This window comes from Dromiciops gliroides, chromosome 1 (assembly GCF_019393635.1).
Source record: "Dromiciops gliroides isolate mDroGli1 chromosome 1, mDroGli1.pri, whole genome shotgun sequence".
Taxonomy (NCBI): domain Eukaryota; kingdom Metazoa; phylum Chordata; class Mammalia; order Microbiotheria; family Microbiotheriidae; genus Dromiciops; species Dromiciops gliroides.
In genome coordinates, this window is record NC_057861.1 from 101,654,372 (window position 1) to 101,673,314 (window position 18,943).

General features: G+C 40.6%; 1 protein-coding gene across 2 annotated transcripts in view; it reads left to right on the forward strand.

Moving 5' to 3' along the window:
- Positions 1–5,922: 5,922 nt before the first annotated feature.
- Positions 5,923–18,943, forward strand: part of CYRIB (CYFIP related Rac1 interactor B) — a 193,993-nt gene continuing 180,972 nt past the window's right edge. The window contains exon 1 of one of the 2 annotated variants that reach the window (XM_043966666.1): positions 5,923–6,340. Coding sequence is in view for 1 of the 2 variants with exons in the window: in XM_043966711.1 (XP_043822646.1) it covers positions 8,416–8,419 (4 nt within the window). In the remaining variant the exon portion in view is untranslated. Of the gene's footprint in view, positions 6,341–8,400; positions 8,420–18,943 lie in introns of those variants that run through there. The other variant, XM_043966711.1, reaches the window with a different exon arrangement.

Genomic DNA, 18,943 nt, shown 5'->3' on the forward strand with positions numbered 1-18,943 from the left:
TGGTTTTTCCTATGTGGATTATTAGGTCAATCTTTTTCTGGTGACTGTGGATTTCAATGAGAAATCTCCCTATCGATCTGGGGCATGATTTAATGAGCACAATGCCACTGGCAAAAAGAAATATCTGGAGAACCTCATGTTTCTAGGGAATCCTACTTTCATTTGGACTCTGCAGGGCATCCTCTAAAAAACGGTGAACACCCTTGGTAAATATACATTTCCATGCTTAATTTCCTCCTTAATGTTGACAGTCAGCAGATCAATCATTGAACAAAATTATTTCTGTAAGCTGTATCTGTCATTTAATCTTAAAATATATACCCATATATCTATATTAATATATTCATGTATGTTTGTTGCTATAAATAAATTCACATTTGTATATATAAGAGATTAAAGCTTTAAACCACACTAAAACTTTCGGGACATCCTCTGCATATGACTTCTTATTATAGAAATCAGTGTCTAGGAATCAGAAAACAAAAACCTCTTCTCTTTAGATTGTTTACACCAGACACCCAAATACTAAATGACCTCTATGGAGTTAATAATTAGACAACTGTTGGTGTCTGTTTCCTTTCCACTCTCTTTAATGGCCACTGGTTTTTCTTGTTTTACTCTTCTTTTTCTCTCCCTCTCTTTTTTTGGTCTTTCTCCCTCCTTTTTCTTTACTCTTTCCCTTTCCTTAGTGTCTCTCTTTGGCCCTTCTTTTCTTCCCATGTCTTAGACCTGTCTATAGCATTTCCTAGGGCCATTAGTGACCTTCTCAGTTAACCATCCCTCAACATGAAAATATCTTCTATAAACATGGATTGTGGGGTGTGTGGGTATGTGTGTGTGTGTGTGTGTGTGTGTGTACACATACATGTGTGTGAGCAGGAAGACAGCTTTTCTTCCTCTTCAGCTTTGTGTTGTGTGGAAAAGAGCAAGGGAATCGAAGTTAGAAGACTTGAGTTCAGGTTCTGACTTTGATACTTTCTAGACCTTGGGCAAGCCATTTAACCTCTCTGGGCTTCAGTTTCCTTATGTCTCTGTTCCTATAAAATGAGGGGGGTTGAGCTACATGACTCTTAAGGTTCTCTCCAGTTCTAGAGCAATAGTACTATGACCATAAGAAAGGGGGATTAGGAAGCCTTACTGGAGAAAGACATTTCAGTTTGACTTTAAAGGATAGGTGAGAATTAAACAGATGTGGAGGTAGAAAGGGAATTTCAGGCAAAGGGACAGGTTAAGAGACGGTATGGAGGAATGAGAACACAGTGTGTTTGGCTGCAGGAAGGGGAAAGGGAAGGTTTGGCTAGAGAATAAGGTGCATGGAGGGGCATAATAAGAGAAGGGAAAAAAATAATAAGAGAAGGAGCTGGAAGGGAAGGAAGTAGAGAAATAGAGAAGGAAGCAGGAAGGTGCCAGACTGTGGAGAGCTTTGAATGTCTAAGTGGCTTAAACTTTATTCAGTAGGTGATAGGGAGCCACTGAAGATATTTGAGCTGAAGAGAGGGTATGACTTTATTTAGGAATGTAAAAGATTATTGTGGCAACAATATTAAGGAAGGATTGGATTAGGAAAAGAGTAGATATGTGAGAAAGAAAGCTAATGAAATAATACTGAGCAGTGGTAATGAGGACCTGTAAAAGCAGACAGCAGTAGGTAAAGAGGAATGGGCAGATCTGAGAGATATTTTGGAAGTATAATCAACAGGATCTGATTAACAATTTAGAAATAAAAAGTGAGGGAGAGGGAAGAGTAAAAAAACCACACAAATATAGCAGTTTTTGTGGTGCCACAGGGTGAAAATTGGGGAAATTGGATGGGGGAGGAGGTTTATGGGGAAGGTAATGAGCTATGTTAAGTTGGAGGTCAAGGTTAAGATAAGACTATATAGCTACAGATCTTCATGTAGAATCCTATAGAATTGGTAGGAATGTCCTATAGGCATTTTACATACTAAGCAATTCTTTTGTGATGTGGATGTGGATCTCAGAAGGGAGCCCTGGCTGTAGACTCAGAAGACTTAGGTTGAAACCCTGACTCTACCTGTGTAAGTGTGGGCAAGTCACATAACCTCTCTGAGCCTCAGTTTCCACATCTGCAAAATGAGGGAGGGCACCAGATTCAATCAAAACACATTGGGACAGATATAGGTTCTATCTTTAATCATTGAGCATCATGAAAGAATGTCAAGTTCCACATAAGAGCATTTCCCTAGACAAACGAAATTTACCCCCACTTGAAGCACTAGTACTTTATTTTAAACTATTTTGATAAAAACTATATAAAAATGTATCATAGACTTTACTGTCCCATTTGACATAAAACATGATTGGTTTTTCTTAATGACTGGCTCATTTTGTGTTCGGGTGGGCTATCTGCTCCTACATGAAATAGCCCCGTGCTAATTTTGGAGATTGTGTTTCTCTTCCCTCTTACCAATGGGTCACTTTCAAGTAGCATCTACTCCCGTCACCAGCACCTCACTTTTCATCTGTTGTTCATTCCAGTCTCTAAAGAACTGAAAGAAATGGTATAACCAAATATGCTAAATCACCTTAGTTTGCACACAGTTCTGAGATAATAGGTAATTGTTTAAATGGAACATTGGGCAAGTCCTTTTCTCTTTCTGAGTCTTGTTTCTTCAACTGTAAAGTGAGGGGAATAAGGAAGATTATCTCTTAGGCCAGTTCTTTCAATCAGTGAGTCTATGATTCCAAAACAGTAATTCAGTCTGTCCTGGTACAACCACCTCTCATTCTGGGCATAGCTGCAGAATGTGGGAGCTGCCCACAGTGTTAGCTCATCTGGAAAAAAAAAGATGGATGGACTAGAGTCCAAAATACCTTGGTTTAAAATTCTGTAAATATGCTCAGCATGTGGTGTGTGTAACAGACTGTAAATTTTTTTATGCTACTCAAAGCCTGTATCCCTTTGATTGAACTTATAGCTCTCTTATGAGAAACTCTGGTTTTGACCTTGGACTCAACTCCAAATGTTACTTTGGATCTTGCTTATTACCTGTTTTAAATTTGTTTCTCTCCCTGGCCCAGTATTTGCTCACTTGATAACCAATCTCCTTCATAATCCTGTTACTTGTCCCTTTCCTCTGATGCTTTAAGATCAGAATGTATAGTTACAGATCTTTCAATCCCAGCTGGTATGGGCCACAATGTTTCAATGTTTAGCATGAAAGACTCCCAACTTCACCACTATACTAGGTCTGCCCTTCTTTCTTCTCCCACCCAGGAGGAATAGGGTAATTGCAAGATGGAGTGCATGAGTTTTGTGACAGTTATTTTATTTTATTTTTTTAGTGAGGCAATTGGGGTTAAGTGACTTGCCCAGGGTCACACAGCTAATAAATGTTAAGTGTCTGAGGCCGGATTTGAACTCAGGTTCTCTTGACTCCAGGGCCGGTGCTCTATCCACTGCGCCATCTAGCTGCCCCTTTGTGCCATCTAGCTGCCCCTGTGACAGCTATTTTTAAGATTAAAAAAAATCACAACTGGTTTTGCTTGATGTTTTGCATGATTGAAGTTTCAGGAAGATTTATAGCTGAATAATTAGGAGTGTTACCCTTTTTACTTTTATCAGGAAAGAGTAAGAAGTTGGCATAGTTGCAAAATACTAAGCAGGAGGACAAAAATAGAGGTTTAGTATCTTCTGGGTTATCATTCTGCTACCTTTCACAAATAATAAAATTAACTTTCAAAAAAAGCAACAGCTCAGCAGGGAACAACATTCTCTCTAAGGGCTTTTGCATATATGTTAAGAAGAGCTGCTTTTGCTTATGAAGTATGTATACTCTACAGCTGGGATTACAATGCTAACAATTTCTTGCCATTAGGAGGGTTGGTTCTATGGTGAATCATGTCTTTTGATTTCAGTGGTGTCTATCCAGGGTACTGGAAGACTTGCTCATCATCAGGTTTCTACTTGCTAGGATTAGTTTAACTGCTCCAGGAACTCATCTGAATAAACCAAAATAGACTAGACTAATTTTCTTAGCATCTAGTCATTTCTAATGAGAGATTTTCTCCCTTGATTTACAAAAACCTGAGCTGGACTCCCAATCTCAGACATCTCTAAAAAAAGCTAATCACAGGTTCAACATTTATTCAGCAAATACAGAGGAAGCACTCATTATGCACACTAGGTTGTGCTCTGTTGTTGTTTGGTTGTGTCCAATTCTTCATGAGCCTATTTGGGATTTTCTTGGCAAGGATACTGAACTGGCTTGCCATTTCCTTCTCCAGTTCATTTTACAGATGAGGAAACTGAGGCAAATAGGGTTAAGTGACTTGCCCAAGGTCACATAGCTAGTGTCTGAGGTAGATTTGAACTCATAAAGATGAGTCTTCCTGATTCCAAGTCCTAGAGCTGCCCTTTATTGGACTAGGGAATAGGAACATATTTAAGATGTGCTTTTTCCTTCAAGAAAATTACAATCTAATTGGAGTCATGTGATATACACCAAGATAAGCATAATAAAAATAGGAATGCTATGACCACTCAATCAACAAACATTTATTAAGCACCTACTAAATGGCAGGTACTGGACACATAAAGACAAAAAAAAAAGAAAGCCACTGTCCTCATGGAGCTTATCTTCTGTCAAGGCAGACAACATGTACATGTATAAGAAGATACATATAGAAGGATGGAGTTGAAACCTCCCTATCCCATTTAAGACTAGATACCTTAACTGGATGAACATGTCGCAATCAATGATCATTCATAAACCTAACACTGAGTGCTAAAGAGGCTTTGAATGTGAATAACCTTGTACAAGAATTGTATTCAGATAGACGGGAAAATTTGGCCATAATCAAGAGATTGTCTATAAATTATCAAGATGGTTGAGAAGGGATTGATTTCCAGCAATTGGATTAAGAATGGCTTTCCACTCTTGAACTTGACACTTAATATATACCCGATGTTGGGAAAGATTGAAGGCAAAAGAAGGGGACAGATAACCTTTGGGAGACAGTGGATGATAGAAGGGCCTGGTGTGCTATGATCCATGGTGTCACTAGCTAGGAGTCAGAGACAACTGAACACCCCAAAAGCAATAACAGTTTATATTTATTGACGGACTCTTCTCCTAAATTTTCTTCCCTGTAAAATGAGGGTGGCTGAACTAGATGACCCTAAAGTTCCTTCCAGCTTTAACATTCTATATATTTTCACAGATTGATAAAAAAAACCCTTACTATATATAAATTCCATTTTATCATGTAATAAAATCCATTTTCTCATTTGATACAAGATTCATGTGAGGTAAGCAGGGCACTCTCATTTGACAAATGAGCTGAGGACAGTGAATTGACTTGTCTAAAGTAGCATTTACATCCAATAAATGCCAGAGAAGGAATTCAAATTCAGATCTCCTGACTGTTTGTCTATGGCTCATCACTTATTAAACATGATATTTAATTTAACATTTTATTAAGAGTTGATTCCTCGGGGGTAGGTAGGTGGCTGAAGTGGATAAAGCACCGGCCCTGGATTCAGGAGGACCTGAGTTCAAATCCGACCTCAGACACTTGCCACTAGCTGTGTGACCCTGGACAAGTCACTTAACCCTCATTGCCCCGCAAAAAAAAAAAGAAGGGAAGGAAGGAAGGAAGGAAGGAAGAAAGAAAGAAAAAAGAAAGAAAGAAAGAAAGAAAGAAAGAAAGAAAGAAAGAAAGAAAGAAAGAAAAAAAAGCTGATTCCTCTGTTCCAGGTGATGGGAATCAAAATATGAAACAAGAGCTGCCCTCTAGGTGTGTACAATCTAGGTTAGGGACCTCTCCCCAAATATCTCCTTTCAAGCTGCATACCTATCCTTCTCGGTCTTTTTCCCCTTCCCTTATTTCTGAATGGGAGGAGCAGGGCTTCTGTACAGCCACCCTGCCAGACTCTGAAGCTCCCTGCAAGGCAGAAGGGAACCGGGAGAGGGGAGGCGCTTGTAGCTTCTTCCTTTTGTGAAAGAGCTGGCGGTTCAGTTTTTTCAAAGGTAAACAGTGTTTCCTCTTCCTCCCTCGATGTGTCTCTTCCTTTTATAGTTATTTCTCGCCACGGTGCTGCTGGCAGACGCCCGGGCCCGCGGCTCCTGCTGCTGCTTAGCAAACCTGTGGCAAAGTGACGTGAAATTGACCAACCCGGAAGCAGCAGCAGCAAGCAGCAAGCAGCAGCAGCAGCAGTAGCAGCAGCAGCAGCAGCCTTGGCCGAGGCTGCAGGAGACACCCGGAGGTGCCTGCTTTTCTTCGGTGCTGGGCTATTGCTTCATCACCCCCACGAGCAGCAGCAGCAGCTTTCCTTCCCTCCTCTTCTCTTCTCTTCTCTTCTCTTCTGGAGAACAAGGTAGGGCGAGTGCCCTTTTTGCTCCATGCCTCCCTCTGGTCCACTTAATCGAATCAATGGGAAGGTGGGAAGGCTGCTAGAGCTGAGGGAGGGAGATTTCTGAGGGATGCAGGGAGGAGGAATAGGGAGGAGGAGGGGTCAGGAAAGAGATATTTTCAGGAGAGGTTTGCACACACATGCACACGCGCAAACACACACACACACACACACACACACACACACACACACACACACACACACACACACACACACACGTCTGCGCCAGGCATGCACCTCCGCCCGGTGGGAGCAAAAAGGCGAGCTGCCTCGCCTCACCTTGCCTTGCTTTGCCTTCCCTTCCAGGAAGGTTCTTCACCTCCGCCCTCCCGAACTCAATTCTCCTGGACCTCCTTCCATCTCTGGGGTCCTGGGTTGTAGACTCGGGGCACGTTCTAAAGAAGCTGCGCACGCCCAGGGCGAGAAGGGATCTCAGGAAGAGAGAGGGAAGGCTGCTGGGCTCGGGGCAGGAGGGGGTAGGAAAAAGCAGAATTTCTCGGTCTGCTGATACCCGGGGGATGCCACTGGAGCTGCGGTCACCAGCCAGAGCTCGGGCCAAGTCCAGGAATCGCTGTGCAGCTCCGCCACAGGCTGGTGGGACCCGATCGGTCTTTAAAGACCTCGGAAGAGAGCCCTAGAGCTACGAGGTTAATGTCGAGTGGGGGGTGATGGGATTAGTTTGTTGGAAGATGTTTTAGAAGGTAGCCCTTGTGAAAGATTGCTTGCAGCGAGTGAGGCATGCATTCTTAGAATTTTTAAAGCTGGAGGGGACCTCGGAAATCTTGGAGGTCAAACCTTTCCTTTTCAGTGAAGGAAACTGAGGCCCCAAAAGGCATCTATAAAATTATGGCCTGTTCCAACCTATCTAAATCATAAGACCTTATAGAGTCAAGTGACTTACCCAAGGTCACAAAATTAGCCCGTTAGCTGAACATGAATTTTTTTTGGAGTATGAATTTTTGAGGCCTCTCTAGCTCTCGTTTTCCTCTTTCATTCGCTACCCACCAGATACAATTTCCATTTTGGGGTTGAAAGGCCAGTCAGAATTAAGGAAGTGCAGGGGAAAAAAAAATCTTCCTGGGTCTAAATACTTCCTCATAGTAAAACAACCCGTTTATTTTTAAAGTCTACATTCTTCCTTACTTTTCTTTCTTTTCTTTTCTTTTCTTTTCTTTTCTTTTCTTTTCTTTTCTTTTCTTTTCTTTTCTTTCTTTCTTTCTTTCTTTCTTTCTTTCTTTCTTTCTTTCTTTCTTTCTTTCTTTCCTTCCTTCCTTCCTTCCTTCCTTCCTTCCTTCCTTCCTTCCTTCCTTCCTTCCTTCCTTCCTTCCTTCCTTTCTTTCTTTCTTTCTTTCTTTCTTTCTTTCTTTCTTTCTTTCTTTCTTTCTTTCTTTCTTTCTTTCTCTCCTCTCTCTCTCTCTCTCTCTCTCTCTCTCTCTCTCTCTCTCTCTCTCTCTCTCTCTCTCTCTCTCCCTTCCTTAATGTGAGATGTACACATCATTTTTCCCTATTGGGGTTTTTCTCGTGACTTCTCCCTCAGTGGGTTTCTGTGCATGAGTATTTTTTGAAAAGTGTACCCATGGAGCAAGTTGAGGGGCTGGGGAAGGGGAACTGGGTGGTATGCTTGCTAGCTATATCCTGCTTGTTTTCTTCGCCTCTCATCAGAGGCAAAGCAGAGTTTGGTGCAAATAATGAAGGGGGAAGCAAGCATGCAGTTCTGCATTTTTGCTTCTTTGCTACATAATCACCAGCCCCTAATCTCCCTCTAGCCCTCTTTGAGCATAGGCATATATGGTAAACTGAACCCCTCCCTGATGAGGATTACCTTGCAAAAATATTGGCCTGTGCTTTTGCACAGCTTAGCCTCCAATCATAAGGCTTCTGTTCCTAGAAGATGGCCTTGGGTGTGGAAAGAAAGGGAAATGTCACTTTGATGGCTGCCTGGGGCCTTCCTAAACCAGGCTCTCTGGGGCTGCCCATCAGAAGTAATTTCCCACTAGGGGAGAGGGTGTTACTGGAAATACTGAGGAAGCTAAGAAGTGATGGGTGAGTTCTTCCTTAACTGGGCAGGTGGAAGTGATGAACACGTCTAGGTTTCTTTTTCAATAATACATATTATGTATAATTTGCATTATGCAGATCCTTTAAAAAAGTGTTGGAGGGTTTGTTTGTTTTTTTTGGAAGGGAGGGAAAGGCAGAGAGGTTTAATGGTGTTTTGGAAAAAGCATTACCCTAGGTATCAGGAGATTCAGGTCACAATTTTGTTACTAAAGTTGCTGTGTGACTTTGCGCAAGCCACTTCCCATCTTTAAGTCTCAATTGCATCATCTGTAAAATAGGGGTGTTTGAATAGAAGCTCTTTAAAGCTCTTTCCAGGGCTGAGAGCCTATATTCCAAAGTGCCATCCAGCTCTGATATTTTTATGGTTTTAGGAATGCCTTGTTTTTCTAGGGAAACTATAAGGCTCTTTGGGGAACTTCCCTCTTTATCTTATATTTTCCACTGTGACTAATTAGCAAATTTGGGGCTCCAAATTCAAGGGAACAAAAAGAAACAAGGGTGGAAAAAAAATTATAAAGTGGCTTCGAAACAAATTTTCATTTCTCCTGGAGGCCTGAATATTTACATTATTGAAGTTTAGCTCAAGTCACCCTTTCCTAATAAACAAAAGGATGACATTGTACTAGATGAGTTTCTTTCAGAGTAAAATCTTATGATTTCATGACTTGATGAACTTCTGAGGTCCTTTCCTGCTCTGGTAATCTATGATTCTATGATTCAGCCTCCTTCCCTTCATATACTTTTCCCTCTTTCACCCCCAATCCAACTGAGTAAAGTTCTTCCGTGAGATAGCATGTTTCCAGTCTTCCTACAGATGATTTCTCTGTATAACCATCAGAATTTTCAAAATGTGATGTGGGTTTTTTCACACTGCTTATTGACTGACTGTTGTACGAAGCATCCACAAAATGGAAAGATAATTGCACTAGAGCATTTCAAGAGGAGTAAATTGGGGAGTCATTGAGTTTACATTCAGTGCCATTGATTCTTTTTCTCCCTTTCCAAATACTGATGGGCTGCCATCTGTTCTAAAGACAGAAGGCACAAAGTTCAAAAATACACAGATAATTAAACATCCATGGGGAAGATTTCTTTAAAAGAGAATTTCTGAAAGAGATAAAATCACAAAGAAATCAATTTTAACAGATTGGGTTTTTTGTTTGTATACTTTCTTTCAGTAATAAGGTTGAAAGATTTCATTCCTCATTTTGTTTATTTGCCTTTTAAATTGTTGTGTTTGGTAGACTATAATATAACCTCATTTAAAAAAAATAAAGGTGTTTCCAAGGATAGGATTTGAAAATACTTAAGATGGCCTTAATCCATTAGAGGAATTAAATTTTTAATTAAAACCCAGAAAATGTACATTTTTAAGGAGCTCCTCTCCTATCCATATTTGCCTTCTTTCAGAAGCTGAACACAATTGAAGGGTCTTAGAGAGAAAATGGCAGATTTCTGAAAATGGCCTGTGGCTCCTTTTAATACAACCTCAAGAGGCCCTTGGTCAGCATTTTAGTGCATCCTGACAGCTGCTTGAAGTAAAAATGGGTGGACAGGTAGGGTGCTGATAAGGGGAAAGGAGTTAATCAGTCAACTTGATGGTGTTGAAAATTCTTGAGTACCATGTCTTATTCTTCTTTGTATTCTCCCCTTGTTCCTGGACCAGTGCCTTATGTAGAATTGGTCCTTAGTACAAATGTTTGCCAATTCAATTTTTGATGGAAGTGGAGCCTAGAATCTGGAATCCCCTAGTTTTGGTCTGGGCATAAGACCATACTTTATTTTATGTGTGACTTGGATGTGTGGCAGTGGTAACGTTGGCCAAAAGCACTTGTAGCTCTTAGAATCATATGACTTGAGCTGAGAAAATAGAATGTTAGAGTTGGAAGGGGTCAGAGAACATCAATATTCAATTGAAGCAATGTCAGAAAGAGAATGTTAGAACTGGCTTTCATGACATTGCTCTCTCTCTCCTAGCTCTCCTGTCTGCCTTGTCCTTTGCCTCCTTTGGTGGATCATCATTCGTCTTTCACCCACAGCTGTGGGTCTACCCCCCAAGGTTTTGAACTATGTCCCACTGACACCTCAAACTTGACATGTCCAAAACTCATTATATTTCCCCCTAAATTCGCCTTTTTCCAGACATCTCTATTTCTGTTCAGGGTCATCCTTGGCTCTTACCATTCTTTCACCTTCCATATGTAATCAGTTGCCAAGTTTCATTAGTTCTACCTCCATATCATCTTTCCTATTTGTTACTTTCTCTCTACTCACATAATTACTGTCTTATTTCAGGCCTTTGTTTTTTTTTTCCTTTTTTCTTTTCTTTTCTTTTTTTTTTTTGGTCAGGGCAATTAGGGTTAAGTGACTTGCCCAGGGTCACACAGCTAGCAAGTGTGAAGTGTCTGAGGCCAGATTTGAACTCAGGTCCTCCTGAATCCAGGGCCGGTGCTTTACCCACTGTGCCACCTAGCAGCCCCTATTTCAGGCCTTTATAACCTGTCACCTGTACTATTATAATTATTTCCTAACTGATCTGTTTGCCTACCCCAGTAGAATAAGTTCCTTGAGGGCAGGTAGTTTTTAATTTTAATTCCTATACACTAGCAAATAAGTAGGTCTGATGAATGAAGGAGTGAGTGAGTGAATGAATGAATGAATGAATGAGTGAATGTATGAAGGGACCTTAGAAATCATGTGCTCCAACCTCATACTTTTACAGACAGGCCTAGGTAAGTCAAATGAGTTTTCTAGTGAGAGCCCAATGTTTCAGCTTTCTCTGTTGTAGCCTTATAGGCATTATATGATTTGGGGCTAGAAGTTTCATTTATCTTCATCCTTTCATTTTGCTGATGAGGAAATTGAGGCATTCAGAGATTAAGTGACTTAACTAAGGCAACCCAGTACAAAGTGGCAAAGTCAAGATTTTAATCCACATTCTCTATCCCCAAATCCAGTCCCCTTTCTTAGCTAAAATAGACATAGCCTCTACCACCTAAAATTCCTTTGAGGGAGACAAAACCCTTCACTTAAAAAGATTAAAATTGCTTAAAATGCAAGTATGCTTGGCTCAAGGAACTCTAGCCTGTTCAGGTCTAAATGACTACTAGTGAAACCTCTTCTCCTGGGAGCAGTGGATAAGGATGGGGACAGCAGTGGGTCTATTGAGGGTAAAGAAGAGGACAGTGAAAGGGCCTTTTCAAAGGGGAAGGGAATGATACCAAAGTTTCTTCATCTGCCACTAACATGACTCTGGGCAAACCACTTCCTCCTTCTGGGCCTCAGTTTCTTCCTGTATGAAATGGACTAGACGCTAAGGTCCCTTTCCTTCCCTGCCATTTTATGAATCACGATATTGCCTGAGGTTGTTCTGGCCCAGAAGCTTCCAGAACCTCTGCGGTCCAGCACCCACTGCCTAGCATGTATCAGCATCCCTAGATGACTAGGACACCTTGGCAGGCTGATGGCTCTGAGGTTTCCTGCCCTCTAGGAATTTTATTGAGTGGTTTCATGGCTTCGTTCCTGGTTTTCCCTCAGATCCATCTCTCTGCTCAAGGTGGGTCTTGGGATTTAAAGTTGGAAGAAGACTTGGAGATTATCTAGCCTAACCTCTTCATTTTACAGAGGAAGAAACTGAGGTCTAGCGGAGCTGGATTCAAATCCTGTGTTCTTTTCCCTAGGCTCCTCAGCTTTCTGTGCTTATAGCTTGCTGAGGAGGCTGTTTCACTATTGCTGTTATGCCCCAGAACCCAATCTCAAGGCCCAGCAACTGAAGAAGAATCCAGGGTTAATGTTCTAAAAAAAAATGTCTAGGTCATACAAACTTAGTGTTGTGCAGAGCTGGAGTTTTTGTTTTCGTTTTTTGTAACCCTGCCTACTTGGTCACAATCGAGGCAGGACAGAGAAAGTGTGGGCACTGATGATGGAGACCTTCTTCACTACCCACTCTTCTCCTCCTGATGAAAGTCCTAATCAAAACGAGCTGAAGGAGAACTCTGGGGACTCTGTGGAAGTGAAACCCAGGCCAAGATACCATGGCCTGCTGTGGTCATGTCTGTTTGGCTCTCCTCCCCTCCCCTCCCCACTTTGTTCTTACAACACTTTGTTCTCCATAGTTCCCAGGGACTAAAAACTATTCATGGGAACAAAAACATACCCTAAATTAATTCAAGGGTTTTTTCCCCTCACTGCAAATAAAAATCATATATTGGGCCAACCAATCAATCAGCAAATACTTACCAGGTACCTACTCTGTGCAAGGCATTGTGCCAAAAGCAGGGTATGTGAAGACAAAAATGAAACAAATTGAAAGAGTTCTTGCTTTCAAGAAGTTTATATTTGGTATGGGGAAATACGTATACACATATTGCAGTCATTTTCTTTCTTTTCTTCCCCACCTTGTATAATCTGATTTTGTGAGAGGAGGCATAGGGGAGCGAATAGAGAACTGCCCTCCAAGCTGGGACAACTTGGGTTCATTTCTTACCTTCATTCTGGATGTGTGACCCTGGAAAAGTCATTTATCTTTTCAATACTCTTAAGCAACTCTCTAAGAGCAGGTGCTGATTTATATTGGTAGAGGGAGTCTCCTCATTTGGGAATTTCCTATACCAGAGAGATAACGGATCCAATCTTTAACTCTCCCACCACCAGATCCTATCCCTTGATCCCACCTAATTTTAAAAATTGATTGATATATTTTATTTTAGATCATATTCATTTCCAAATGGCTTCCTCCTACTCCTCCAAGAGAGTCATCCCTTATAGTGAAGAATTAAAAAGAATGATAAAAAATTTTTTTCAGTAGAATTATCCAACACATTCATGTCTGACACACTCATAGTCCTCCCTATCCCTACTTCTTAGTTCAGCCATTTTAAACACCACCCTATTGCTACTAATGCTAACTCATATTCTGTATTATTTTTAAATGTGCAATTTTCTTTTGCTTTGATAACCCTTTGAGACAGATAGGGCATATGTCATTATCCGCATTTTACAGATGGTTGCATTAAAGCCCTTCTCCAACAAAGTCTTTCTCATTGTGAGGTGGAAGTGATCCCATGGTCTCAAATGTTAGGCCAGTGGAGCGTGAGTTTTGGCAGGTCTTAGCAAACTGGATTAAAAAGAAAGAGAAGGAAAGCTGCCCAGCAAAGCTCAGGTGAATTTTCTCAGCCCTTGTCCTGCTGGCTCCAATAATTATTAGCTGTATAAGACAGAGTAGGCCATTTCCCCAATTTGATTTTGGTTTTGTATAAATAAACAAGGGGTAATAATACTTATAATATCCACTTCATTGGAGTGTTGTGAGTAAAATGCATTATAGGCCTCATTAATATTAGCCCCCAAAATAGTGGAGCATTATATAAATGTGAGCTGGTGTTATTAACTTCTTGCTTATTGTTTACTGTCCAAACAGAAGTGAGATAGTGATCCTGTCAGGGACAGTACAGAGTGGAGTTCTGCTGGGGAGTGGGAAAGGTTGGTCCAGATAACCTTGAAGGTCCTCCCTTAGTGAGAGAGTAGTCATAATAAAAATTGGCTGTGGCCAGTGCCACTGGGGTGGAGTGAGAAGCAATGTGACATACCCAAAAAAAAACCCCTATACTTGGAGTGAGGAAGGAAGCAGGTTCAAATACTGACCCTGACTTTTAGCTATGTCACTATAGGCAAGCCATTCTGGACCTCAGTTACCTTGTCTGTAAAAGTAAGATGATCATGCCTGAAGCCCTTTGCAAATCTTCAGACTTAGCATGGAAGGAAATTCAGAGGGAAACACAGATGATCAGGACAGCTTTGAAAGCAACAGACAGAATTTAGTATATACTAAGCAAGTGGTACATATGAGAAAGGCATGGTTTCATGTACAATTTTCTCTTTCTTTGATGTTTGACAAGTTCAGAATAACAAAAAATAAAAATTGTTTTTAAAAAACTTTATAACCTCAACAGTTACCACAACTGACAACAACAACAACAACAACAGTGATGGCGATGATGATAATAGTAACAATAATGATAATAATAACAATGATAATGGTGATGATAATAAAATTCCTGTCCTCCTCTTCGTTTGTAGGCAGCTAGGTCATATAGTGGATAAAGCACCAGGCCTGGAATCAGGAAGACCTAAGTTCAAATCCAGCCTCAAAAACTTACTAGTTATGTGACCCTGGGAAAGTCACTTAATTACCCTTTGCCTCAGTTTCCTCATCTGTAAAATGGGGATGATAATAATAATAGCACCTACCTCTCAGGGTTATGGCAAGGATCAAATGAGATATTTAATTGCAAAGCGCTTAGCATATTGTCTAGCATGTCATAAGTGCTACACTTATGACCGTTGTTATTAAGCCGTTATTATTATCTGTGAAGGTCCATTCCTTCCCTCAAAGCCCAAGTCACGCATGACATCTCCTCTGTGATAACTCCTCTGATCCACCTCTGCCCAACACAGTAAAAAGAATCCCAGAAGCTAAGAGTTGGAAGAGAACTCACCTCCAGGCAAAAGTGATTCCTCTCTCATATGATCTCATAGCACTTTTCCTGGACCTTTCCTTTGCACTTAACCAGATCTCCCTTATACTAGATATTTGTGTGCATGCATTTGATGGAAAGTTCCTGGAAGACAACTTTTGTGTCACGCAAGCAAACCTCATTGCTTCACATACATTCATTGCTTAATAAGTGCTTAGTTGAATGAATTAATTAACAGACCTGCTCTTCTCCTTCCCTCCAAGTTACCCTGAACTCTGAAGTGCCACAGAACACAGTTTGAAAAACACCTTTGTAAAATAACTAACAAAGATTAAATCCTTTTGAGTCTATTGTGTAGAGGAGGGTGGCGGTTTTATAAGATATGTTTGGCATCTCCTTAAGATAAGCATCGCCCTTGATAGCCTAGCCAAAGAACTATATAGGGAACGCCTCAGCCTAGTGAGTTCAAAAATTCCATATTCATGTTGTGAGTAGAACATGGAGCTAATCTCATTTTTAGGGGCTCCCAGCTGTTTGCAGAGTAAATTTCAAACTCCTCTACTTGGCATTCAAGTCCCTCCACATTCTACCAGCTCCTTCCACTGCCAGCCTTGTCTCCTACTGCTACCTTACAGGTACCGTGCCCTCTAGCCTGCCTCCCCAGTCATTTCCCTATTTTTTGACTCTGTGTTCCTTATATCTAGATTGCCTCTTTCACCTCTCATTCTGCCTGACAAGTTCCTACCTTCTCCACAGAACCTCTTCTCAGTAACTTTCCCTTTTCAGGACACACAGAGCATTTCATTTGAGATTCTGGCTTGCGATGTTTTCTATTATAGCTATTGTGGTGTGTGTCATATCCCCCTCCCTCCCCCCACAAGGCCTCTTACTATATAGGCTCACACAGACCTTGTTTTCTTTCTCATTCTCTACCTCTCTGAGCCCCAAGCTAGTTCTCTGTACACAGTTAGTGCCTAATAAGTGTTTGCTGAATCGAATCATTTCAGTGAGATTTGCTAGTAAGATCAAATAGACATATGATATTCTTCTATAATACCCTGTTTTAGACTCCTGATATGTAGTTGTGAAGAGCTTAAGTCAATATTTTATCCACAATACTTATGTTATGGGGGCAGCTAGGTGGTGCAGTGGATAAAGCACCGGCCCTGGATTCAGGAGGACCTGAGTTCAAATCCAACCTCAGCCACTCAACACTTACTAGCTGTGTGACCCTGGGCAAGTCAGTTAACCCTCATTGCCCTGCTCCCCCCCCCAAAAAAAAAGTTATGTTACCATATTTTGTGATATTTTTATGAGTCATCTCATGTCCTGACCCTTTGTGTGATTAAATATGAAGAGAAAAGCTGAGGGTGATTTGAGCTGGGCAAAAGGAAGTAGGGCAGGCACTTCTATTTCCAACTGATTCTGTTGACTAGAAAAATGTTCCCCAGATTTTTTTCAGTCTCTGACCTATAAAATGGTGTAGAGGTAAGAACAATGAACTTGGAGTCGCAGAAAGGCTTGAGGCTCAATTATTTGCCAGCTGTATGATCATGAACAAATCACTTCTCCTCTAAGCCTCAGTTTCTTCATCTGTAAAATGGGAATTATTGCACATGACCTACTCACCTGCAAGGGGTATTATGAGGGCATGGTTACAAAGAACTGTACATGTATTAAATTAAACTGTACATGTATTAGAGAGGCAGGCTGGTATAGTGGAAAGGATTTGAGATTTAGAAGACCCAGTCTCAAGTCCATTTACTTTGTGACTAGAAACACATCATTTGATTTTCCTAAGCCTCACTTTTTACACCTGGATAATGAGAATAATAAAACTTGCATTACCAACCTAGCAGAATTGTTTTGAGGATCAAATGAAATTTCTCATTTTAAATGAGATGGTTTTCCTCCTACCTGTCTGACTGCTCTTTCTCAGTCTCTTGTATTGGATCATCTTCCATCAGCAACTCCCTAAGGGTACCTTTCCCCTAAGGCTCTGTTCTGGGCTCAGAAAGAGCTCTCGCTTTTGGTCATCTATTCCCGTGGGTTCAATGGTCATCTCCATGCAAATGACTCTCCTATCTATAGCTTCAACTTTAATCTTTGCCCTTAATTCTAGTTAAGCCACACTGCCAACTGCCATCTGTATGGGATCCACTGTCAGCATTTTAAAATCATGTCCAAAACAGAACTCATTATCTTCTTTCCTACACCCTTACCTCCTCCAGACTTCTTTATTTCTGTTATGGGCACCCACATCCTCTTAATTAGCATGCTTTGTAACCTCAGGGTCATCTTTAACTCTTCTCTTTCAATCACACCCCACCCTTCCCCCCACATATCCATTCAGTTGCCAAGTTCTTCCTCTCCCAAGACCTCTCTTATATTAAACACTACCTCTCCACTCATATGGCCATCGTTCTAGCTCAGGCCCTCATCTTTAACTGTTCAACTGAACTATTCTAATAGCTTTCAATCTCCTGCTTCTGATTTTGCCCTTCTCCAATCTATCCTCCACTTAACTGCCTGAATCATTTTCCTAAGGCACAGATCTATTCATATCATTCTTTTGCTCAAAAATCTTCCATGACTCCCTGGTACTTACAACGCAAACTTCTTGGCATGGTATTTTTAAAGCTCTAAACAATCTGACTCCTGCCTGCCTTTCCAACCTTACTTCAGATAACTCACTTTCACAAATAGCACATTCTAGCTGAACTGGACCACTAGCTCTATTCCCTGAATGTGAGTTTCCATCTCCTGTCTCTGTGCACAGGAAAAAGTTTGTTTGTTTGTTTTCCAAGCCTGGAATTCACTCTCTCCTCACCTCTCTACCTTTCTAAATCTTTATCTTCTTTCAAGGCTCAGTTCAGGCAAGAAAACATTTTAAAAATACATTGGAAAACAAAAAGTTCAGAACTTTTTTTGTTGCAGCGGGGGAGGTTTGTTGCTATCATGTTAAATTTAATAAACACTTTAAATAACCCAGACTGCATATTACAAGTTAATAATCTTATATGTAGTCCTTTTTAATTTTATATTGACATGTTCGTGCTCGTTGCAGATTAAATTCATAATAAAAATAATAAGTAATGTTAATAGTTAATAAAATCAATATTAATGATTGATAAAATTATTTTAAAAACCAACGAATTTTATTCAGAGATCTTCAGTTCCCCTCTCCCCCAGTTAGTACTCTCTTCCCTCTCCAAATCATTAGGTTATACTTAGTTGTATTAATACTATGTCTACTATTCCTAGAATGTAAGATCTTGAGGGCAAGAATTGTTGTGTTTTTTATTTTGCATTCCCATTGCTTACATTTAATAAGTACCTATTAATTTGAATTGAGTGTATTACATGTTAAAGTACTTTGCAAACTCTAAAGCTATAAAAATGTGAGTTATTGTTATAACAGTTGTAAATGTGGGTAGAATATGTCAGAATGATGTGGGATAGAATTTGGGGTCAAACTGATGGTGAGTCATCCCAAAAGAATTACAAGACTCAGTGACTCAGTTTCCCAAGTTTTATTGCAATACTGTGAGTGACCACAGGGAGAAAACCAGAATAGTGGAAAGATATCTCTCAAATAAGGAAAGGAAAGACAGTTATATTTATAGTATAGATAAATTGATTATCAGTCTCATTATAATAATCTCCTCCTTGGGGAGGTACAGGGGAGGGCCTGTCCTTCTCATTATAGTATTCTCCACCTAGGGGTGTTTCAGGGGAGGGTTTATCCTAATTTGAAGTTCCTGGGATCCTAAGCCAACCCCCTAGATGGGTACCTTTTTCTGTGGAGATGTGTTTTTGGGGTTTACACGTCTAAGGTGAATCTGGGGACAAATTTGGTCTTTTCTGCGCATGTCTCTTTCTGATTCCCATGGCTAGTTTCAAAATATCTCCATTTTTCATTAGAATGTCCATACCCTTGTTGTTTCCTTTATTGTTATTTGACCTGACCCATTATGGTCCTGTTATGGGTACTGATCACTGTGGGTAAGATAACCTAGCATAAGTTATCCAT